The sequence below is a fragment of the Sander lucioperca genome, chromosome 18 (genome assembly GCF_008315115.2).
Source record: "Sander lucioperca isolate FBNREF2018 chromosome 18, SLUC_FBN_1.2, whole genome shotgun sequence".
NCBI classification, from domain to species: Eukaryota; Metazoa; Chordata; class Actinopteri; order Perciformes; family Percidae; genus Sander; species Sander lucioperca.
In genome coordinates, this window is record NC_050190.1 from 21395839 (window position 1) to 21419856 (window position 24018).

The 24018-nt window shown below is 41.1% G+C and overlaps 3 protein-coding genes and 1 non-coding gene across 11 annotated transcripts in view; 3 read left to right on the forward strand and 1 right to left on the reverse strand.

Moving 5' to 3' along the window:
- The first annotated feature begins 203 nt into the window (after window positions 1-203).
- atg9a (ATG9 autophagy related 9 homolog A (S. cerevisiae)) lies at window positions 204-11342 on the forward strand. Of its 3 annotated transcripts, none has more exons than XR_004106838.2 (21): window positions 204-393; window positions 691-746; window positions 1838-1989; window positions 2121-2164; window positions 2299-2363; window positions 2473-2622; window positions 3151-3292; window positions 3440-3580; window positions 3720-3840; window positions 4031-4206; window positions 4300-4422; window positions 4685-4872; window positions 6094-6247; window positions 6430-6609; window positions 7068-7280; window positions 7397-7623; window positions 7885-8002; window positions 8131-8401; window positions 9472-9620; window positions 9717-10356; window positions 10387-11342. XR_004106838.2 is itself a non-coding variant. In XM_031310008.2 (21 exons), the coding sequence occupies exons 3-20, from the start codon at window positions 1887-1889 to the stop codon at window positions 9723-9725; spliced, it is 2574 nt and encodes an 857-aa protein (XP_031165868.1). In that variant the 5' UTR covers window positions 204-393; window positions 691-746; window positions 1838-1886; the 3' UTR covers window positions 9726-9746; window positions 9787-11340. The 3 variants fall into 3 exon arrangements, 2 of the variants coding, with proteins under 2 accessions (XP_031165868.1, XP_031165867.1); XM_031310008.2 differs by having other exon boundaries at window positions 9717-9746; window positions 9787-11340; XM_031310007.2 differs by having other exon boundaries at window positions 9717-11340.
- Window positions 11343-11686: 344 nt separating this feature from the next.
- Window positions 11687-11759, forward strand: trnak-uuu. The gene has a single exon. It is a non-coding gene; the product is annotated as a tRNA-Lys (tRNA).
- Window positions 11760-12457: 698 nt separating this feature from the next.
- zgc:112416 (uncharacterized protein LOC550509 homolog) lies at window positions 12458-14868 on the reverse strand. The gene is made up of 7 exons (XM_031310221.2): window positions 14553-14868; window positions 14310-14367; window positions 13894-13967; window positions 13478-13669; window positions 13089-13179; window positions 12872-13011; window positions 12458-12754 (listed from the first exon to the last, which is right to left on the reverse strand). Exons 1-7 carry the CDS (start codon window positions 14595-14597, stop codon window positions 12536-12538), a joined length of 819 nt encoding a protein of 272 aa, XP_031166081.2. The 5' UTR covers window positions 14598-14868; the 3' UTR covers window positions 12458-12535.
- Window positions 14869-15483: 615 nt separating this feature from the next.
- The window catches only part of pcnt (pericentrin), a 38051-nt gene continuing 29516 nt past the window's right edge, over window positions 15484-24018 (forward strand). For 4 of the 6 annotated variants that reach the window (XM_035994911.1, XM_031309755.2, XM_031309752.2 and 1 more), the window contains exons 1-10: window positions 15484-15686; window positions 16848-16877; window positions 19403-19579; window positions 20014-20157; window positions 20801-20950; window positions 21070-21980; window positions 22066-22425; window positions 22872-23070; window positions 23277-23693; window positions 23785-24003. In XM_035994911.1, coding sequence (XP_035850804.1) covers window positions 15639-15686; window positions 16848-16877; window positions 19403-19579; window positions 20014-20157; window positions 20801-20950; window positions 21070-21980; window positions 22066-22425; window positions 22872-23070; window positions 23277-23693; window positions 23785-24003 — 2655 coding nt within the window. In that variant the 5' untranslated portion in view covers window positions 15484-15638. The remainder of the gene's footprint in view (window positions 15687-16847; window positions 16878-19402; window positions 19580-20013; window positions 20158-20800; window positions 20951-21069; window positions 21981-22065; window positions 22426-22871; window positions 23071-23276; window positions 23694-23784; window positions 24004-24018) is intronic. The other 2 variants (XM_031309754.2, XM_031309756.2) reach the window with 1 other exon arrangement.

Consider the following 24018-nt stretch of genomic DNA (forward strand, 5'->3'; position numbering starts at 1 on the left):
TATTACAGTACCTCCGAGTCTGACCGTATTGTAGTGCTACTAAAAATGGCCAGGCGGTGGTACAAACCACAGTAAATGAGGAGCCCGTCATGGATGCTCATGCAGGGCGTGTGTCCCATATCTACACAACCCCTTCTAAGAGCCCGCCTCTGCTCGCACTTTATTGGCTGCTCTTCCTACAGTTAGGGAACACTCTTTCTGAATGGATAAGGTCCTTGTCCCTCAGCTGTGACAGACGCCACACAGCTAGCTGTTTCGAAAATGAAACTGGCTCGTGTTTGAGTTCGAGAGGCAGCCAAAAGAAAACGAAATCAAGACGGGTATTAGAATAAAAAGAATCCCGCGGGGAATTACTGCTTCAACCTGGCACAGTGGAGGCAGAAGAACCCAACGGTAAGGACTCCATGCGACGACATATTTTTTTGTGAGAGGGGCAGGCCTGTGCTGTCAAACCACGACAACAACAACACCTGAATCCTGTGTTGGCTTCGTATTTTCATGTGTCGCTGCTAATAATCAGTTTCAAACAGCCACTCAGCAGTCAGCTAGCTATGTCTGTCGTGTGTGGGTTTAACTTAGCCCTGTGCTGTATGTTGCCTCCGAATAGAAATATGCCATAAGCCCCGTCGTACAGTCTGTTATTGCCCTAGATAAAGACTGAAGAAAATGTCTCTTCCTTTTTTTTAAAAGCTGGAGATGTTGAGTAAACACCAGAGCTGGATAGGACTCACTGTACTGCAATGGAGGTAAGCGTATCTCTGTAGCTGACATAAGCCACGCCATTGCTTTGCTTTGAGACAGTATGTGTGGTGGGTTAGAAGTGTAAATAGATCATTATGGTTAATAATTTCACCATTAACTTTTCAAGGATTTCAAGTACCTCTTTCCACCTACAGTATAAATTAAGAAGGGTCACTGATTTGTGGTGTAATCACTGGGGTTTAAGTTATACCATACGGTTTTGTTATTACAGTTGGGTAGGCCTAAATAAGATGCCTTCTTGTTGTACTTCATTCCTGCCGAGTGCCATTGTTTTGTCATTTTACTGTATGTGTTGTTTGTACTCCAAACCGTGTAATCATGGTCTTGAATCAATACAATATCTTAATCTGTGTACTCTCTTTGGGAACTCCTGACCTGGTGCTATTATTATTTACCTGGAGGATTTTAGATGTTGCTGTTACAACTATAACTAACAGATATTGAGGCAGAGACTCTAGTTAGTTTCAGTCTAACTGATGAAGGCAGATGCAACATAAAGGCGCTATACCACAAGTAGATACTCTTTATTTGTACAACAGAGAATGTGACCCTCAGTCACAAACACAAATTATGCTTTTGGGGTACCTTTTGGTTGATTTCTACTATGTCTACTCTCTCTCAAAATGTAGTAATGTCACATGTGTGAAGATAGTTTAATAGTCCAGGGTTGCATTTCTAAGATGCAGACTGCCCTTTAACCGGGTTTTGAAACCCTTTGTCAGCAAGAATTTAGCTCCAGGATTGCTGCTCGGTCACTGATCCTGACCTCTGACTTCCCCTTAAAAGCATCAGGCAAAATATTTCCTACAAGGATTAATATTCAATAATGAATCAATAAATCCAAAGTCAAAGCTAATGTTGTTGGTAAGGCATCTATGGAGGCTGTGGTCTGTACTACATGTTTTCAATAATATAGAGTTTGAGTGTAAAAATGAGTTGACCAACATATGATGTGTCCTTTTATATCACTCTTTTTTTCCCTTCTCCTCCTCCTCGTCATGTTTACCACTTGTCTGTATATCTTCAACCCCTCTTGCCTTCCCCTCATCTCTCCCTGCCGTTCTCTGTGCTCCAGCCTGTAGCAGTGGGCTCAGCTACTTGGTGAGACTGAAGCTTCTGTCACTATGGCGCACTTTGACACAGAGTACCAGCGCCTGGAGGCGTCCTACAGCGACTCTCCCCCTGGAGAGGAGAACCTGCTGATGCATGTACCTGAAGGAGCCAAATGTATGACACGAAAACACAAATCACACACACATCATGAAGTTATCATAACACAGAAACACACCCTCGCATTTTACAGTGATGGTGATGCCTAACAACAACACCATTACTAATTTGTAATAACTCTTTTGCAGCCCACTGGCACCACATAGAAAACCTGGACCTGTTTTTCCAGAGAATATCCTTTTACATGGTTTGTGTTGTGTCCCTGACAACTGAATTGCGGTTCTTTTATTTTACACCATGTAAATTTTAACATAAATAGTATTGCTAACCTCAGATACATTTACATTATTCCCTAACGTCCAATACGTCTATAATCTGCACCAGAAGAATGGATTCACCTGTATGCTACTGGGAGAGATCTTTGAGCTGGTGTATGTATTCTATCCATCAGAAATTGTGTTTTTTGAGGGATTCTTGTAAGAGGTTCATTTATGGCGGAGCTTGATGATTTTTCTCCTCCTTCTCTCTTTCTCCATCCAGTCAGTTACTGTTTGTGGTTGGCTTCACAGTATTCCTAGCTAACTGTGTGGACTATGACATACTCTTTGCCAACAAGTTTGTAAATCACACTGATTCATCTAAAGTCACCTTGCCTGATGCCTTCCTCCCAGTGGATGTCTGCAGTGCCCGGTGAGTGTGACACATTACTTAGTTAATGATACTTACTTTTTTGCAAAGAAGCTGCAATTTTAGTTTCATTGCGAGTGTGTAGCTGAGGATAGGAGTAATGATTGTCTTCAGACGGGTGTTTGGGAGATACAGAAGGATCAACACTATTAAATTCCAGCAGACTTTCTTAGTGTGTGATGAAAATGATCACCTGGAGTTGTTATTTGACTGTTTATTCCTTACTTCATCTGCCAGGAACATAACTCGATAGTCACATATCAATGTGATGTTTAGTATAAGAATCTTAGAATAAGGCAATGCAACCCCAAACATCTTCTTCATTGTCAATTGCCTTTTTCATGCTTTATTTTCTTCCACATTTATAGCAGTGAAATGTGGCATGAGTTGAGTTATTTAGGTTAGCTCATCTGTGTTTATTTTTGCTATATGGTAATATTAAATGTCCCAAAGCAATTAGACATTTTAAGACCTCACTGCTGTTGAATACACACATCTTTGAATTATAGAAGTGAATATTTTCTCCCGCAGTATCCGAGATAATGCATTTGTGATCTTCGTGCTGATAATCTCTGGGGTGTTTTGGCTACATCGCCTGGTCAAATTCCTCTACAACGTCTGCTGCTACTGGGAGATCCGATCCTTCTACATCAACGCACTGAAGATGACCATGGTGAGACAGACATTGTGTCAAGAAGTAATTTTTTAGAGGGGTATTGAAGATTTGTTTTGTTGGCTTTGAATAAATGTATTAAGATTTATTATAATCGCACATAATAAGTCATAGTACCAACTAACCTTCACCGTGCATTTTTTTCAGTCAGAACTCCCCTATGCAACATGGCAGGAGGTTCAGGCCAGGATAGTGGAGATCCAGAAAGAGCATCAGATCTGCATCCACAAAAAAGAACTGACGGAGCTTGACATTTACCACCGCATCCTCCGCTTTAAAAACTACATGGTGTGTCCATTTGTGATGAAATGTCAAAAGCACTGCTTAGTTGCTGAACTGTTTTTTTATGTCTCACACACTTTGCTACTTGCAAACATAACCAAACAGTGTAACCTCAAACCAAAACTTTCTTCCTGTACTTCACAAGGTTGCCATGGTGAATAAATCACTCCTTCCTGTGCGATTTCGACTTCCTACACTTGGGGAGTCTGTGTTTTACACTCGGGGTCTCAAATACAACTTTGAGCTCATCTTCTTTTGGGGGCCAGGTGCGTCCATGTTTGATGTGATTCTTTATATATGTACACTCTGCATGTGTCTGCCTTTCTATGGTGTCATATTCAGGTAAAATGAACCATTTGCATGCATGCACTTATATATTTGCCTATTTGTCAAGGTTTAGAATTACAAAGGAGTCTTCTTTTCAGCTCCCTTGGCTTTTTTGTTGTTGCTCTGTAGGCTCTCTGTTTGAGAATGAGTGGAGCCTGAAACCAGAGTACAAGAGAGGAGGTAACAGGCTTGAGCTGGCAGACAGGCTAGCATCCCGTATCCTGTGGATCGGGATTGCCAATCTGCTGCTGTGTCCAGTCATTCTGGTATGGCAGATTCTCTATGCCTTCTTTAGTTATACAGAGGTAAGTAGTTCACGTGCACATACAAACTTTGTTATACAATGTCCTTCGTTTTTTAGTGCTCTAGACAATAGTTTGTTGTGTGTGTGGGCCTAGGTGATCAAGCGAGAGCCTGGTTCTTTGGGAGCGAGGTGCTGGTCTCTGTATGGTCGATGTTACCTGCGGCACTTCAATGAGTTGGACCATGAGCTCATGTCGCGCCTCAGCAAAGGCTACAAGGTCTGTGAACTAGCTGATCTGCTAACAGTTGATGCTCTTACATAAACCTAGTTTTATAACTTACTTTTCTTAAAATAAATGCAAAAAAAAAAACATGTCTCTATGTGGCAGCGCATCACTTAAGTTAATTAACATGGTTTTGTATTGATATCATCATGCTCTTAATTCTTATACGGGTGGGTATGTCTCATCCACTGCCTGTCTGAGTCAATAATTAAGTCTGTTTTTTCTCTTCCTCTTCCTTTGTTCCTGTTTCATTCAGGCTGCATCCAAGTATATGAACTGTTTCCTCTCACCACTTCTGACAGTGGTTGCCAAAAATGTAGCGTTTTTTGCCGGGTCTCTCCTGGCTGTCCTCATCGCCCTGACTATCTATGACGAGGATGTTCTCGCAGTGGAACATGTACTCACATCAATCACTCTGCTTGGAGTGTGTATCACAGTCTGCAGGTACTGTAGGGAATTAGTGTCACCCAGTTATACTATTCTCATTTATATACCTGCAGAATTAATTTAATGATTTTATTTAACTGAAGACTCTCTTATAAACACACATATCAATAATTTAATGTTGTTGAGGTAGCCCATAAATTATTCCCTTTGTCACTATAAAACTGATATGAAATGGCAAACATCAGATACAAATATAAGACACAAATCTTCCCCTATGTTGAATTTTAGGGTCAGCTATTCATGAACCATTTCTTTATTCTTTAAAGCTACCCAGAGTTGTAATCCCTTTAATGCTCTTTGGCAGCTTATTCTGCTGTAAAACTGAGGATATATAAGAGGGTTTCCTTCCTTAAGTAGCTCTCGTCTATTCGAAGTCTGTTAATAGTTGGATATTGAAATAAGTAGATATGTGGGAACATTCCCATGAATTTAGATTAGATTAAACTTTATTGTCATTGTGCAGAGTAGTACAAGTGCAAAGACAACGAAATGCAGTTTGCGTCCAACCAGAAGTACAAAAAGAGCAGAAAAGTGCAATGTGATATACAAGTATAGACAGGACAAGAAATATAGTGCAGTGTAGACAGTAGTATACAGTTGGTTTACAGATGGTTGAGAGTTATATAAATTGAACATAAATATGTGTGGTGTATTAGCAGTTACCTTATAAGAGCAGGATAAATATGGCTATGTAATATGCACAATGTGTGAACAACGTGTGTACAGATATGTGCAATTTAGCAGTAACGTTATAATAGTAGTAAGAATAATATAGATATATGCAGTGTATTAACAGAATATATTATAAGAAAAACTGAATAAATATGGCTATTCAGTATGAACCATATAGACAGATATGTACAGCTATGTGCAGTGTGTTAACAGTACCATTGTAGTGCAGAAACAGTAACATTATAAGAGTAGTAAGAATAAGTGTATGTGCAGGATGAATAGTAACTGTGTTGAAAAAAAACAGTTCTACCTAATATAATTTTATCTAACACATTGAATTATCCAAAACACCCCCGAATCCATCAGAAAGGTAGAATCTGAACTATAGGATTCAATTTGTGATTTGTTTTGAGAAATCCTCACTAACAAAAGTGTTTTCCGACTTATCAAGCACATTTTCCACAAAGTAGTTCAATCATTACCTTTTGATTATGAACCTCTTTAGTTAGTAGACTAAGTTCTTTTCTACCACCTCTGTCTCTTCAGATCATTTATTCCAGATAAGCACATGGTGTTTTGTCCTGAGCAGCTGTTGAGGGTTATCCTGGCTCATATCCACTACATGCCTGACCACTGGCAGGGCAATGCACATAGATATGAGACTCGTGACCAGTTCTCCCAGCTCTTCCAGTACAAAGCAGTGAGTATGAATACTGAACTAGGAATAAATATCCATACTCAGAATAAGTATATTTAATCATGAAGTCAGAAGTGTTCCTCCAGATTTCAATCAAAATACATTTTTAAATAACACATTTTAACTTGTGAATCCCTACCCGAGTGTACAGTGTCAACCTTTCCCCTCTTATTTTTTTTTTCCAGGTGTTTATTCTAGAGGAGCTGATAAGTCCAGTGGTGACTCCCATCATCCTGATCTTCTGCCTGAGGAGAAAGTCCCTGGAGATCATTGACTTCTTCAGGAACTTCACTGTGGAGGTGGTTGGGGTTGGAGACACTTGCTCCTTTGCCCAGATGGACATCAGACAGCATGGACACCCTGCGGTGAGTGACTGCCACACTAAAAGCTGTTGTATGCATACGCCCGCAGATCCCTTTGCGTCTAGGCCGGACCCTACGCCGTAGCCTGACGTGCACCTCTCGAAAAATGTAATTACACGTCGCAGCGACGCACGTTGCTCGGCCGTGGCTTGGTAGCGTTGCATTTCCCCTGACTCATTTCCTGGTTCTCCTTCTTCATAAACATGAAATCAAGGAGAGGGTTAACTTTTCCTGCTACAGATTTCCCACCTTGGTCAGAAAGCACAGGGGAGACACTTTGTTTCTCTCACTATGGCTCTAGAGTCGGTACTCGCTCCGAAGCTAATCGCCGTCACTCTCTCACTTGAATACCTAAATAAGATATATATATATAATGTGTGACATGCATTAGATTAAAAATATGAGTGAATAAGAGTCTGTGTGTATATCTGTGGGTTGATCATCTCTCCTCCCTTCTGTAGTGGATGTCAGCGGGGAAGACAGAGGCATCTATCTACCAACAGGCAGAGGATGGGAAGACAGAGTTGTCTCTGATGCACTTTGCCATCACCAATCCCCAGTGGCAGCCTCCTCAGGAGACCACACAATTCATCAGCCAGCTAAAGGAGCGAGTTCACAGAGAGGCCACAGGGGCTGCTTCGGACACACATCCACTCTCACTGTCTGAGTCTGAGGTACAGTGATAAACCAACGTGCATGCTCAAGTATCACAGACGTCATACGTTAAATGTCATTACATCGCCAGAGGTAAAAACAGATTTTCTTTCTTGTTTTCTTCTCTCTCTTGCAGCCAAGGAGCCTCATTGCAAACCTCTTGGTAGGTCCCTCTACGCTGGCCTCCGTTCATTTCAGCAGCTCTTTGACCAATCATGCAGCAGCTGGCTCAAGCGATGGGGCGTCTGCCTTACGCTCCCTTTCCCCAATCAGCAGCAGTTTTCACCTGAGAGGCAGCTTGAGTGCAGCTAACAGGGCTTCTGGTCACACTTCAACTATGAGCAAAGCAATGGCAGGCTCTGGGTAGGAAAATACTTCTAAATTATGCCTCAACTCAGTTCCTTTTCAGGCTACATCTTTCTGTGCAACACTAAATATTTACTCAGCGGCTGGATGAAATCTCACAGTACAGAGTGCAAAATCTAAAAGAGCTTTGTCATGGATAACCTAGTTTGAACCTTAATTTATATTCAGTATTCTCCTTTCTTTTACTCATCTTCTCATCCCTATTACCTCCTCTTCATGTCCTCATTTTCGCTACATTTTTGCGTTCTCTTTCTGTAGGACGGATGCCCGGACTGTGAGCTCAGGCAGCAGTGCATGGGAGGGTCAACTCACCAGTTTGGTCCTCTCAGAGTATGCCTCCACTGAGATGAGCATCCATGCACTTTACATGCATGAGGTAACTGTGTGTGAGCATGTGTGGGATGAGCGTAGAGGGCATCTGTAGGTCTTATCCTGAATATCTCACAGATCCTCTCCATCTTGGGTCCTATCCATTCTTCATTTGGATTTTTTTTCTCCTTGCAGTTACACAAGCAGCAGTCACGTGGCGAGCTATCCCGTCACACATGGCACAGGCAGGAGAGTGACGAAAGCAGTGACAGTGTCCCCGATGAAGTGAGAAGCGAACCGAACCCCCACTCCAGACATTTCCCTCGCTCACACACTTTCCCCACCACAGTTCCCAGTCCCAGTGCCATTCCCACTTCATCTTCAGCCATCAGCAGTACCACCCTGGGCCAGGAGAGGGCTTCATCGCACAGCAGCAGCCAGCGGCGCTATAGTGGACCTACCACAGGTACCTACCTTTTTTTTATTATCTCTCTCCATGTTTCACATCACATGCATCTGAATACTATTTTTTAATATTATTGTACTCATAACTTCTGTGCCGTACAAAAAGCCCTCAAGCACAAGTGCATGACCATCATCCACATATTCTTCTAAAGAGTTGTAAGAATACTGTACCATGACCTTACTTTTCTGATATTGTAACAACGATGCTGCACTCTTGCAGCGTCATTGTTTTAACGAATGAAAACAAGTTGATAGAACAAATACACCTTTTACACATTTAAGACAGAGACATGAGATCAATTTAGGACAGGAAATACTGTATTGCAAGGTGAGGCAGTAACATGGAAACATCTAAACCCTGGTGTAAAAGTAAGTACATTTTCTCACTCTGATTACTTGCTAACCTAACCTCCATTTATCTCACACTGACTTAGTATTCAAACTATAGGACTTTAGTATTTCATTTTTTGTTTAAATCAACTGAGGACAGTTGCTGTACAGGTGCTATAAATCAGAATCAGAAAAGGGTTTATTGCCACAGTAAGCTACACCTATGTGGAATTTGCCTTGGTGCATACATAAACAACTAAACATTTAACATTAATAAGGAGTAAACAATACAGAAATATAAACAAATATGTACAAAATAGCTGTTTAGCATAAGAAAAAGGAGTCAATGTCAGTGGGGGTCCAGGCCTATACAGATCAGTGTTAATTGACTAATGAACAGTTTCTTTCTTAAGGCCATCTACACCATAAATCTACATGCATAATAACTCTGCACCCCATATTTCACATTTTATTGCATTTAATTATTATTCTTACATTCATTTTACTGATCCGTGCAATATATGTATTATTTGTCACAACCTACCTGCCCTTGTTTTATGATGAATGTTGGTTGTTGAATAAATGCTGATGTTTAATGTTATATTCGAATGTGTGCAATATAGTTATATTTTCACAATTTGAATGTATTCATTGTAAAATAATGGCAATAAAGGCTTCTTATCTTATCTTCTTATCTTGCTGGCACTTTTCAACTCTACTGTCTGTCTTTCTATTTTCCAGACTCTTTTGGTGCAGGCGGGAAAGTAGTGCGGTCAGCCCGTGGTGTGCCCATGGGAGGGTGGGCAGAGGAGGGTCAGGCAGCACCACGACACCATGAGACACTACCAGAGGAGAGCTCAGAGGACGATATGCCTCCTCAAATACACAAGGTGGATGCTGGTTGTGTGTGATGGGAGTGGCGATGTTAATTTGCCTGTGTGCATTGCAAGTAAATTAACATGTTTCTTCTCTTTCTGTCATTTTAGATTGCATAATCAAGCCATGTCAATAAGTATCATCGTCCCACTCTCCATAGAAATCCAAACACACATCCTCGTCCTTGACCAAACCTTTTCTCCAGGATTGACCATCTGATCTGACACAGATGAAAATGAACCAGAGCGGTATACCATGATACAAACTAGAAACACTTAACTAGCGAAATCATCTGGACAAGTTACGACTGATGCCACCGTCAACCATTCAAAGATACTTCATGACTTACATGCCTAAACAGGCAAACAGGGTAAATATCCGAATTTGTGTATCAGAAGAGGACCTACAAGATCAAGTTTTTTCTAATAGCCAGTGATGACATCAGATTACACTACTCTTTTATAACGCCACGAAAGGTCATGTGTTGCTGGGATGTAAACAAAAGTTCTTCACTTCAATTCTACTGGATGCATCCTTCGCACTATGCCGCTGTTGCTGTAGAAAAATACTCAACAGTTTGCCCAAAATCGGATCACGATAATCCTAATTGTGCTATCTGTATTGTTTCCCTCTTTTACAAATCATATGGCATGACAGGTGAAATTTGAAGAATGTATGGTGTCTCTAACAATAACAGCATTCACCAAAATGTGTTCAGAAAGATGCTGTTAACAAAATGACTTTCGTTGTGTGTATCTGTTATTGAACCAGTAGCAGGAGGTTATGTATCCTACCCTGTGCTCTGTGTTTCAGCTTGCATTCTGCCTCTTCTCAAGACATGTGAAGGCTTCAAATAGTATCAAAGTCACCAGACATTTTTAAATAACATTTACTCCTTAGGGATTTTTTTTAAAACTCTTTCAGCATTTATTGCATTACAAAGTTCATGTGGATTTTCTAAAATGTTCTGAAATTTGGCTGGCTCAGTTTGCAGAGATAGATGCTTGTTTAAAAGATAATTGTACAGCATAGCCCGGTATTCTGCACGCACACATGCACTCTGTAACAAAATGTTATTTCACAGCAATCATTCAGAATATTATAAGGCCAACGTTTTGTGATGTGTGACCAGACATGCTGTAAGCAAGCAAATTTTTATCTGATCTAACCCAGGTTTTAATTGTTTACCATACATTATTTTTCAATAGACTTGCAAAAAGGTGCAGCAAATAAACAAAGCTGTTTTAAGCATGTAATATTGACATCTGTGCCATACAAAAAACCCTCAAGTGCATGCCCATCATCCATACATTCTTCTAAAGAGTAACTCATTCCACATTAATGTTGTCCCTCCACATCCTGCTTAATCACAGCATGACTTTCCCATGTTCTCCCTGTCATTAAGCCGCAATTCTATTCAGAAGTATGCACTTTAATTATCTGTTAATGCAGAGGGTGTCACTTAACTTGGATGTTTGTATGTATATGTTTTCGTATATATTTTTGAATTATTTTATTTATCAAAGGGATGTGCCATGATCATTGACCGTTGGGAATAAAGGTTTGGTTTTCTATTGTGCACTTGGATGGGGATACAGAAGCACTGTCGTACTATATGGCCGTAACGTTAATTAAAATGAGTTATTGTGTTGGTTATTTTTGTTTTATAGATCCTGTAAAATACCATTTTGTACAGTTGTAAATTCATCAATTAAAAACAAAGCAATGGCTCAATGGTGTTATGTGTAGAATGAAAAAACAACTACCACGATACAATGACACGGATAGTGACTGACTGACTGAATATGCATATTGTCATTAAAAGTTGCATTAGTTGTTAACATTAAGGTTACATTTTACTTTTGCGTGCAGTCATAGCGCTACGTAGTCGTTAAGTTAGCATACGGCTAACTAGTTTGCTACTTTGGGCAGCTAGCTTTCGTTAGCTGCTAACAACGCTCTAACATTATGGATATGGAAATAAATGTTTACCGGTAACGTTAGTCTATAATAACTTGTGCTAAAGAAAGTTTTACATTGTATTGTGTTCTTATTAGGCCCAATATTGCATTGTGATAGAGCCCGGATAGCTCAGTCGGTAGAGCATCAGACTTTTAATCTGAGGGTCCAGGGTTCAAGTCCCTGTTCGGGCGACGATTTTTTTTTTTTTTTTCCCAGTACCAGACAGAGCTAGAATTGTTGGGATGATGGAACCGTCATTTTTGCCTATGTGAGGGTCGCGGATTCAGCTCACTGTTCGGGAATCGAATCGATTATTTTCCTTTTTCCTTCGTCATTCTCCAACTGCTCTTATGAAGGAACTGTCAACTTCCATTTAACAACTTTTACGTTATACATGTGTGTTCACTTTCTGTGCCGTCGGAGAGAAACGTATTTTCGATTCCTCTGTATGTCTGGCACATATTGCAGAATTGACAATACAATTGATTTGACTTTGACCTACCGTTAATTGATATGGTAGAATAGGGTTAACTTAGTTTAAAATGTTTTGGTCAGGTTCTTAAGAACAAGGACTCACGTCTATCATGGAACGTTGAAATCATGTCCCCAGAATATAGGCTAACAGATAAAGCGAGTAATGTTAAACCGATACATGTGCTCAGAGTTGACGACTAGCTAGCAGTTAGCAAGTAGTGTAGCCTACTGTCTGTTTTTGTTTCTGTATTCACACATAGGCCTTATACATTTTGCATTCACACATGATACATTTTGGAAAAATTTCAAGGATAAGCAACATTTCCAACCAAGTTTTCTCTGTGTGCCACAGTTTCGTTTCTGAGACAACAGGGGACTCTCAGAGTGAAACCTGTGAGTCCTATAGGCTATACACACACAAACAAATGTGTTTGTCAGTCAAATTGGTTGAAATGCTAGACACAAAGTAGACTACACATGCTGTTAGTAAACCTTAGACATTGAGTGGTGGGAGTGTGAAAGGGGCATGGTGTATGGAGGGTAGATGTCCCCCTGCTGGGTCCGATGACACCCCTGGTAGCCATGTAGGGTGGCTGATGGGAGGCAGCTGTGGTGCTGCAAGGGTAGGACCATAGTGATGATGATGATGGACAGCACTTCCTCTTGGTTTGACATCTGGCCTTAGAAAAATGGGGTTTCCTTGGTAACTTTCCTGGATATACAGATTTAGGACTTTGTTAAGAGACAGATATGACAATTTTATAAAGGTCAGAATTGAGAAGTTTTGTTTTGTCTCTATCTGTCAGAGAATGTGTGTGTTTGTGTGTACCTGCCCAAGATATGTAGCTTGAGGGGCACAGTGACTGGGCCCTCCAGCTGGCAACATAGGAGGCATGGCTTTCAGCATCATATTGTGCATTATAATCTGGTGCATCTGGGCATTTTGCATCAGCATCAATTCCACCATGTCTAACACACAAAATACACATAACATATGAATACAGGGAGTTACTCAAATAAGATGTTATCTATCTGCTGTTGCATACCCTCTTTGATGCTGCCTGAGCGTGGTGCAGGGTAGGGCTGAGGTGGAGGAATCAGAGGCTGATGTATGATGGTGGCAGGCTGCTGGGGTAGCTGCAGAGAGAGAGAGAAAGACAGGGGGAAATAATTGTGTCTTTTGCATATTTAATGTGCGCTATTCTTTTTTTTTTTTTTTTTGTAATGTGCACTATTTTTACACTATACTTGAACTCAACTCATTGCAAGTCAGTCTGGATATCGGTGTCAGTATAAATACCTAACGTGGAAGAAAATAGAAGTGAAGTAGGGGGTCAGGATGAGAAAAAAGAGGATTAAATACACTTAACAGACCGGACAGAGTTACAGATCTGGGGGATTGGGGTGTTTTCGAGATTAATTCTGAGTGTCTCACAGTCTGCTGGATGATGCGTGGAGGCTGAGGCGGAACAGGTGGTGGATGGGGCAGAAAGGACAGAGCAGGGGCTGGTTGGTGGAGTGGGAGTGGTGGAGGTGGTTGAGGGGCAGTGAAGAAATGTGACTTGTACTGTCTTTGTGACCCTCCCCAGGTGTGAGGTCTGTTGAGGTCCTCTAACATGTGCTGCTCCTACACAAAAGATACCAATTGTCAACAAAACACAAACACTTTTACATATCTCACACTGACAGGTGAAAGACTAAGACATTGGTTAAGTGCTTGAAGTTATTGGGATTCTGTCTTTCTCTAGTTTTGTAGTCTTCATCTTAATGTCTGAATGTAGGTATGTAAGAAATTATAATTATTATGTTAATAAAAATATGTATTCTTGGAATACAAAGATAAACACAAACCCTGAGTCTTTGCAGTAGGTCCTGCTTTCGCCTCAGTGCACGGTGCAGTTGATCCAACTCTCCATCATAACTCCCTAAACGGATAAAATCAAGTTCTCAGAAACTACTCCATTAACTTTTTATCATTCCCCATGTCTGCTTACTTGTCCAATATCTTGTTTTAAAGAAAATAAAAACAATTGCTTCTACCTTTTTTATCAGCTTATAAGTATCCTTTTATTATCAGGTTTATTTATTTATATTATCAAGTGTATTTAAAGTACGCTATCTTGTATACTTTCCACTTGCCATTTTGGGAAGTCATTCTAAATATTAGCTAAATGTCAATAATGGAGAATGGAAATGTTTCTGTCAAGGCAGGCTATAAGCTGATACCTTCCACAGTATTCATCACAAAGAAATCTTTGTTATCTTACTTTCAGACTGGGCAGACTCCGCTCTGTCGTCCATATTGTGCTTTTGGTTTTCCAGTCTCTAGAAATATAAGTAAAGAATATGTCTTAAAGATTTTAATTTAAAATTCTCAAGAAAAGCAGAAATGTTTTTTTTTTTTTTCAACTATTTCACTTGAGAATACTAAATGACCAAATGACCAAAGTAAATGAAATTCAAGCAATATCTTTCCACTTTAACAAATTGTAGACTAGCCTCTCACTTACCTTCTCCAGCAGTTTGAGTTTGAGTCTTGTCATCTGATCAACCATCGAACTGTCATGCTAAACGATTACACAAAGCGTTATTTTAGCATTTTTGGGTGCTGGAATTAACATAAGTGGTTGAAATAGACACAAACATACATACCCACATGCTAATATATGCTTTTTAATATCTCATTTACCTGAAATCCTGGCATTTGGAATCACGTAGACTTTGTGTACACCTATGTGTTTGAGTCGAGAATAAAGCCAGACAGTAGTTGCCATGGGACACACCTGTTTACCACTGGCACTTCTAACTATTAGGTTTCTATGATGAGAAAGACAAGAGGGAGTCAGACTTTCAACATCAAATAATTCTTCACCAAAATAGTTCAAACCATTTGCTATTGATTGTAGTTTTTATTAATACACTAAAGTTTAAGAACCTGACCGCAGGCCATATTTGCAGTCACACTGTAAATAATGTCCTGCTTGAATATATGGGCTAGGTGTAATACCACACAAGATTACATGTCATGGTTTAAATAATAAACAAAAATAATAAATGTAATCTGAATGGTGGTGATTTTTTACCCTGTTTTGTAGGACATTGTAACTACACCTCAATTTGATAAATGAGTACCTTTGCCACATAAACTCATCCACCAGTGGCAGACTCCCTACCCCACATTCACTTTCAAAACATACAAGTTAGCGGGGTATGTTTAATATTAGCCTATCCTGATTGGCTACAAGAGCCGTTAATATAAGATTGGTGACTTGACACAGCCATTTCATTTGACAACTGCGTCCATATTTTGAATGATGTACAAGACAGAAGGTGGTATTTAAGCGACGCAACACCCATTGGCTGAAGATGTGGAACGTTATGATTTGATTGGTCCGTTCATTCAGGGAAACTCGATAAGGGCGGAGTTGAAATGACTTGGCGGCCATATTGAATATTATCTGTTGACAGTTGTGTCTCAAAGAAAGCTCAAAGATTTTATTTTAGCTAACTTGTGCTAGAAGTGAAGGTCTGTTTTGCTTTCAAGTTGAATAAGGGCGTGTGTCCTAAACTTTTAATGGTTTGATTCAACCCAAGAGATGGATGACGATGAACGGCAGAGGAAACTAGAAGCTGGAAGAGCTAAGGTTTGTTGCTAACATTTAACGCACGTTAATACTGAATGCTAGCAGTTAGCTAGCTAGCCAACTCTTTTGTCATTAGCTTTGCGTTTGTCTACTGCTACCTACACCCCTTCAACATTATTGCACGTTTTGTTTGTCGTTGCTTAGATTCCATTTGCCCGTTAAATTACAATTTCTCGTAACTTTACTCTTTTGCCGCGCTTATGCAGCGGGTTGATCATTAACGTTAGCTGAGGTTGCATACAATAACATTTATGGAGTAACGTTATGGTAATCGGCTATTTATTTGAATCACATCAGTTATTGGAGTCCAGTAGATAGAGAAAGATGCACCTATTTACAAAGACGAGGACAATTTGTTTCTTAAATGTGAAGTGTCTTACTTATTTAAAGATGTTTGTTTTGATTTTATTTAAAGTTTTGGTACGTGGTTAAATTAACTTCCATTAAGTTATTGCTTAGTGTTGCTTTGTGTGCGTTTTGCAACCCAATAAACATTTTACAGTCCCGATCTATAAGTGTAATAAAGGGATTATGTCACCAGCCATTATTCAGCCTTGAAAACAATAAAATTACTTATTCATAATCCCAATGTTAGTTTTTAGATCTTGGTCATTGTTATTATGTTCTTACTAGCTTCTCACAGCTCTAAACAGATGTATCTTAGTGACACGTACAAGCATTTTTTCACAAGTCTGTGAAAATTTGCTACTGTGGTGTTTCCAAGATAGAAAAAGCAAGCAGCTGTTTTTTCTTCAATGGGAGGCCCTATTAGTAATGGGCCAATAATCAAGAATGGCCAACCCAATATTGACAACGAGGCTACGTTGTCTAAAAGAGTTTCAATATGTTATTTGTTGAACTATGAAGCCTTTTGTAAAAAAAAAAATAAATAAATAAATACACATTTAACACATCAAGATAATTTAAATGAAAACTTTTCATGAACCCCCAAGCAAAGTGCCACAAACCCCACTTTGAGAATCACTGGTCTAAAAACTAGATTTTAAATTAGGTCACCTGTTAAGAATAGCTCATTGAATTGCATTTCTTAGATGTTGTAGTCACTTCCAGCTCATGTTGGAACTCATTGAAATGATACCGGTGGTACATTAATAAATGATGCAAATAACTAAACTGAACCACTGACATTCCTTATGACAGAAATCCTCCAACATGCCCCGAAGCCAGTCGGTAAGTACGCTATAGCAACTGGTGACTGGTACAGACATTTTACTTTGTAGGGGATTGTGGACGTTATTTCTTAGTGATTTCGGTCTTCTGGCTTTTTGTTTTGTTTCTCTTGGCGGGGCAATCAGGGCTATCTTCTGCTTTTCTGCACCATGATACGATTGCTGTCAGCTTTGGAGATTTGTGCACTGCTCTTAAAAGAATGACACGCAAAACAGATTATCAAGACTGTAACCCAGAAAGGAAAATTGTTTTGCATTAGTAATGTCAGTGTCTAATGTAGTCATACAACCATTAGGTGGTGCAGTGGCCCATGAGATTTGGCAAGGTTTAACTTGTTGCACTTGCATCTCACTTGAATGGTGTTGCTATGGTAATGCAGTGCTGTCAGTTGCCTTTACTGGCACATCAAAATTGATTTGATTTGGCGCATCAAAAATCTCTGATTTATTTGCCACACTAAAAGCATGGGACGTATGTGTACAAATTGCACACGGACAAGCCAAACATACAGAAAACATCCTGTGAGGTGTCTTGGTGTTAACATTGTAGAGAACACAACAGCAGCATTCAGCCGTCCAGTAACATAACAACGATGTGGCTACAATAAGCTCCATCCAGCTGGTTAGTCAGACTCTCAGTAGTGCATAAGCGGCCTTGGGCTAAACAATGCTCATCTGGCTAATATGTCTAGCTGAGATGTGATGTGTGTTGTGGCAGGCGGAGGCGGTGAACAGGGTGTTGAAAGGACATTGAGGGTGGGGTTTTAAGTGATAAAGAGTATGAAAGCAGATGAACAATGTGACGTAGGAAGAGATTTAAGTGTGGTGGTGGCGTTAAGGAATGATTGTTTTAAGCAAAGCTTTTGGTTTTAGGAGTCAAAAAAGGGAGATGGTATGGTGGTGGATGCATTGCATGGCGCTAAACTGGAGTACAAAGCAAATCTACAATGTGATTTTATAAACGGGCATGAAAGATGTCATCAGAATTAGCATTGGTGCACAAGCACACACACAATGTTGTCATGCACATTCATGTGACTCATCACACAAAGCAACAAGTAGCTCTCCCGGTGCTGTGCAATCTCATATTGAATTGAGCATGCACACTCTGATGCTGCTCGCCACACACAGAGCTCTGTCTCCTCCTCTCCATGTGAATGCATCTCCCAGTCTCCACCCTCTCTCCTTAGCCTAGGCACATGCCATCCCCTATCCAGAGTTGTGGATCCCTCTGCACTGTACGTTGGCTGTGGCAGGGAGTTTTAGGATGAAGACCGCAAGATCTACATCTGGACAGTAGAGCAATTGCCCTGATGAGGAAGAATTGATAGGTCAAAAAAGGAAGTTGATGCTTGACTGTCAGTTATTGATGGAGGGATTCGTGAGGGTCTCTGTCACAATGTGGACTGCTGTAATCTGATTTAAGCTGCTTAAAGAAGAGAGACCAGCTGAGAGAGAGAGAGAGAGAGAGAGAGAGAGAGAGAGAGAGAGAGAGAGAGAGAGAGAGAGAGAGAGAGAGAGAGAGAGAGAGAGAGAGAGAGATAGAGAGAGAGAGAGAGAGAGAGAGAGAGAGAGAGAGAGAGAGAGAGAGAGAGAGAGAGAGAGAGAGAGAGAGAGAGAGAGAGAGGGAGAGAGAGAGAGAGAGAGAGAGAGAGAGAGAGATAGAGAGAGAGAGAGAGAGAAGAGAGAGAGAGAGAGAGAGAGAGAGAGAGAGAGAGAGAGAGAGAGAGAGAGAGAGAGAGAGAGAGAGAGAGGAGAGAGAGAGAGACAGAGAGAGAGAGAGAGAGAGAGAGAGAGAGAGAGAGAGAACTGTGTTGCAAAGAGAAACTGCCTGAGGTGGATTTGTACCAAATCAGTCCCTCTGGAATTCAAGCTACTAACATTCTGACTGGGGCTGGTGTTTTTCACTGTGAATGAACTTCTTGGGTTCAAATTCTTTTCTTTTTTTTTTCTCTCGTGATTTTCAGAGGATGTTGTGATGCTTCACAAAGCTCCTGTCAACCAGTTTTCCAGTCTCTGAATTTGATTTTGCCACTTGCCAAAATGCAAAGACTGAGATGGATGTGTACTTAAAAAAAAAAAATAATAATCTTTTAACCTTGGACTGTTTCTGAACTGCTGAGAGGTTGTCCAATGTGTGTCACAAAAATCTGCACTTCTCTTGGGTTAGATATAGCTCTCTGGAGATTTGACAATATTTAGCATCGTCACCTCATTTTAAACTTGGATACTTTGTCAGGCTATCGGGTGTAGACTATTTTGGGTGTGAGTTTGGGATTTCTTCTTGCTTCATTAGGTGCTGCCAATCAATTTTCTTTTCTACAGTGGGGACTATCAACAACTGGTACTTGTAATGATTTCAGAATGATGCTGCGATAACTTCTTCCTTTTTTAGTCGAGAAGATAAATCTGTACTCCAGTTCTCTATCACCCTTGACCCCTGAGCCTCACTATGCTGATAGTGTGGTGGTGCTCAGTGGTCCTGACCTACGTGTCCATCTACCTCTCGCTGTCCTTCCTGCGCAGCTTGCTAGCTTCCGACAGAAGCGGGCGAAAGGCGACGGTGCGGGGGCGCCGAAAAAGACGCAGAAGAGGAAGGGCAAGACTGTCACGCAGAATGACGGAGCGTCGCAAAGCCGCCCCGTAGAACCAGCACTTTCTTCAGCCAACGACACAGAGCTGGACAAGAAGACCAACCATGAGGTACACCACCGAACGCATGGAGATTATTAGTCATGCATCATTAATACAGTTACAGAGGAGACCGGCGAAATCTGATTTGTGTGGACCATATAAGTATTGGTTTAATTAGAACAGCTGCTCATTTTCACTGCTTTATTGCATGCCATCAGTCAGGACTGTTCCCGGGTCACACTACCTGACCTACTGTATTTGTCTAATGTTGTTTGCTCACTGTATGCTTTAACAAGTAGTCCATGCCCCCTGCTCAGTAAACATACATTCGAGAAATGGGTCACTAACCATTACGTTGCCTGTAGGGCATGTTGTCATAGCAACCTGGTCAGGATTAACTATTTACTGCCTTTTTAAAGGAAAAGTTCACAACATTAGATCACACATGGATTGCAAAGACGAAAGATGGACTCAATCAATTCTAAAACTCTTTAATCTTTTAGGAACCCCAGAAGCCAGAGAAATCAGAGGCTGAGCAGAACCAACGGAAGAAGGATCAGCCCCCCACCCTGGAGCAAAGCCCGTCCCCTGTGGAAGATTTTAGAGAAGAGGAGCTAGTGGCACTCACTGGCAAAGAACAGCTCAAGGTATACACAGTCGGGCTTTATCTGCTTGTTGCTGTTAAAGACTCAACTGGGCCTAGCTATGTGACTCAGTATGAGTAGCACCAGAGAAGATAGGTTTAATGTCATGAATGCATACTTATTATTTTAATCTTAGGCTTTGGATTCACACATGGGAACTGGGCTCTGCTATAAAGCAGTGTTCCTGCTGCAGTGTATTTAGATTTATTTGGTCATATGGAGTCATTTCTCTTTATGCTCTATTTAGCCATAAGACAACTGGAGCCTTGTTGTGATAGTGCTGTGTGTATGATTGAGAGGGTGTGTGTATTTGTGTTCATGTGTCATCAGCAACCCATGGGGAACGTAACTGTCTGCTCTTCTGCATTGTCTGCTTGACTGCACTGATCAGAAAATACATCATAGTTTATTTATTTGTTTCGAGTTGTGCAAATGCTGTCAAATGTCTTGGTTATTTTACGTGATTTCAAGGCCTCAAGTCATCTTGACTATAGTGTCACATAGCGTTTTATGTAAATGGGTATTTCGTCTTTTTTTTTAACATGGAAATTAGTCTAATTTTCTATTCTAAATATGTATGATTGTGTGTATGTCTGTGCTTATTAAAAAAAAAAAAAATCAACCCATACATTTATTACACTTGCAGCAGCTACAGCAGGCTGTGGAGAAGCGTAATGAGATAATTGCTAGGCTCAGCTCCAACCTGCAGGAGGCCCTGGCCAGCAGAGACCAGGTGCAACTGGAGGCACAGTCACTTGCTGGACAGATTCAGGCGCTACAGAGACAGCTCCAGCAGGTAAGTGCCACTCAAAGCTAAATCTGGCACAGCACTTCAGGATTATTGTTCCCTAAATATAAGCATTTCATTATTCATGTGCACAGCAACTGAACTTGCATGAATTGTCTTTCACACAGACCAGTGTAGAGTTTCTGCGCATCAAAAGTCAGTCAGGCGCTGAAGTCCTCAACACTCGACAACAGCATCAGCACGGCCATTGCTCCCAAGATGCAGACCTCGGTCATAAGGAGGCTCCTTCAGGGGAATCGGGGAGTGCAGGTCCTGACTCCCAGTCATATGTTGAACGCTTCAGCATTGGCACCGACAGTGATACAGACACTGTTCTTCGCAAACTGAGGGCTGAGCTGGAAGAAGAAAGGGAGAACAGCCAACGCATATGTGCTGAACTAGTGAAGGAGATGGAGAAACACCAACATGTGCTTTCTTTACTGGAGGAGGAGAAGAAAGGCAGGGAAGAGGAGCAAAAAGAAAGGGAGGCACAGCTGCAAGACCTCCAGACCCAGTTTAGCTTAGTCCAAACTCAGTGCCTTGAGATGCAGCAGTACAAAGAGGAGAAGGAGACACTGAACGGAGAAGTGCTGGAGCTGAGGAAAAGGCTTCAGGAGGAAGACGACGTAAAGAGGAGATTTAGTGAGGAGGTGGCCAGCTCTGCTCTTCGTCTCCAGAGACGGGAGGAGGAGATGCAGAGGCTCAGAGAGGAGCACAGAGAGGAGGTAGAGAGAGTCGGGCAGCTGTTGGAGGAGAGGGAGAGAGAACTGAAGTTTAGAGAGGAAGAGGTCATAGGACTCAAAGCTTCTAAGAATCGGCAGAACCAAGCAAAAGCTGGTTTTAGTTGTGATGAAAAGATTAGTATAGGTGAGGCCGATCTGGAAAGCGGACCTGATGAGTACAGCATGAATGTATCAATTCCTGGGGATATTCTAATGGAGCGCTACCTGTCTTCAGTTCCTCATGCACACTCCCAATCTTCAGTGGTCAATGAAAGCTTAGAACACTGCAGTCAGCTGGACATCTCTGCAGACTACAGGTTAGAGAAATAATAATTGTTATGTGTGTGTTTCTGAGGCATAGCCTGGTTTAATCCCCTAATTTGTTTCTGTGCCTCTTCGCAGTTTTGAGCTGAACAGTGAAGTATTGGGAGATGAGCCTCTGTTGTCAATTTCAAACCGTTTCGCCGAAGACCACGACAACCTACACAACACCTCTACTCCTCAGGGCTCCCCTGGCACCTCCGTGGCTGATCATTCCCACCCTCAGTCTCCATCCCAGTGGCTTCACAACTCCACCTCCGGCGAGCTGGAGCTGAGTAAACTGTCCGAGCAGCAGTTTGAGGAAACTGACCTGGAAAAAGAGCTGCTGAATCAGCAGTGTGGGGAGCTCCGTGAGGAGCTGGTTCTCAAGGACAGAGACTTGAATGTGTTAAGGGAGGAAGTCATCAACAGTGCTAAAGAGCTGGAGGAGGCCAGGAGCAGGTAATTAAGTTAATTAGGGCATGTAGTTAATTCATTTTTTCCCCCAGATAACTGTCTTTGTATTATTTCAGCTTATGTTTTTTGTTATACTATACATGTATTATTTCTTGGTGCTCACTTGCTTACTATATGCGTGTACCAATTATAATTTTGGGGTTAAATGTTTCATCCTAATATTTTTCTTTAGTAAAAATCATTGTTGGTTCCTTTTAAAGTCTATGTTAAAGCTTTTGGATATAAGTGAATTTACTGAAACTCCCTGAGTTTACCCACAAAGAATTATGCAAAAGCCCCTCTTTAAATCTTGTGTTTACCAGAGATGTGCTCATAAGTTTCTTGGCCCTATTATTATCTCATGCAAAGTGATTATGTTTTTATTGGTTGCCCAAAGCTATTTTACCATTTTAATCAACTCTAACTTTTTGAAACTGTCTTTGTATGTTCAGGTGGGCCCAAGTAACAGAAGAGCTCCAGCAGGCTCTCTGGGAGCTTGAAGAGGAGAAGGAGAAGAGGAGACATGTTGAGGAGGAGATGAACTTGAGAGCCCATGAACAAGACAACCTGAAGAACAAACTAAGTGCCTTAATGGAAGAAAGGGAAAAAGACAACCATCTCATTGATGACAACCAGCTGCAAACACTACAGGTATGTGGGTATGATAAGTGGGTTTGTCTTAACTGCTTAGTAAGAATGTAAACATGCTAGTGTCTGCATGCAGTTTTTTTGCCCAACTAAATTTAGATGGATAGAAATAATGCAGCAGTAAGTAAGCAAAAGTAGGAGGCAATGAATTGATAAAAAAATAAATATAATGTACAGAAAGCTAATTTGCATTTCTTCCTTTTCTCAAGGCTCAATGTAAACTTCTCATGTCAGAGCTAGAAGAGGCCAAAACAGCGCACAAAACCACAGGAGCCCTACTAGGTCAAAGGACTATGGAGCTGGACGAAACATTAAAGGAGCTTGAAACTACTCGTGCACAGGTTGTAAATGTTCGAACAGAAGTGGAAAGGTTGCGAGAAGAGCTGGAGAAGAGCCAGGGCAGTCTGGACAGTGCTGGAAAAGAGAAGAATGAACTGGAGTCTCAGATCTTCTGTTTGAGCCAAAACCTTAGCAATCTGGAGGAGGCCCAGGTCCAGGCAGCGCAGGAGAGAGAGGAGCACAGGAGAAAAGAAGAGGAGATGGAAGACCGGATTAAGAAAATGGAACAAGTCTTAGAGGAGGAACTGGAACAGTTTGAGAACCTGCTGAAAGCCAAGGATTGTGAGGTGAGATATATGTCATTTATTTTGCTTGTTGGAATGTCTACTGTCAAGAGATTAAACATGATGTACAAAATAATTTTATTTTTTTTTACAGTTGGCTGAAGAGAAGGAGAAATGGGAGGAAGAGAGACAGGAGAAGGATAAAGAGCTTATTGATGTGAGGCAACACCTGGAGGAGCAGAGGAGGGAGAGAGAGGAGGAGGTGAAGGCTCTTCTGGAGAAGCAACTTGTGGCTGTTGAGGAGGCTACAGAAAGGCTCAAGACTTCTCACCAACAAGAGATGGAAGACCTGATGGAGAAACATCAACAAGAGGTGGGATTTACAGAC

Bases quoted from the DNA above. Each gene is read 5' to 3' on its own strand.
- atg9a (XM_031310007.2), top strand. From the start codon at position 1,887: ATGGCGCACTTTGACACAGAGTACCAGCGCCTGGAGGCGTCCTACAGC. The intron at 4,423-4,684 runs GTCTGTGAACTA...TGTTTCATTCAG, and splicing joins GCCTCAGCAAAGGCTACAAG to GCTGCATCCAAGTATATGAA. The intron at 6,610-7,067 runs GTGAGTGACTGC...TCCCTTCTGTAG, and splicing joins GACAGCATGGACACCCTGCG to TGGATGTCAGCGGGGAAGAC.
- zgc:112416 (XM_031310221.2), bottom strand. From the start codon at position 14,597: ATGGTTGATCAGATGACAAGACTCAAACTCAAACTGCTGGAGAAG. The intron at 13,180-13,477 runs GTGAGACACTCA...CTCTCTCTGCAG, and splicing joins CACGCATCATCCAGCAGACT to CTACCCCAGCAGCCTGCCAC. The intron at 12,755-12,871 runs GTACACACAAAC...CTGTATATCCAG, and splicing joins AAGCTACATATCTTGGGCAG to GAAAGTTACCAAGGAAACCC.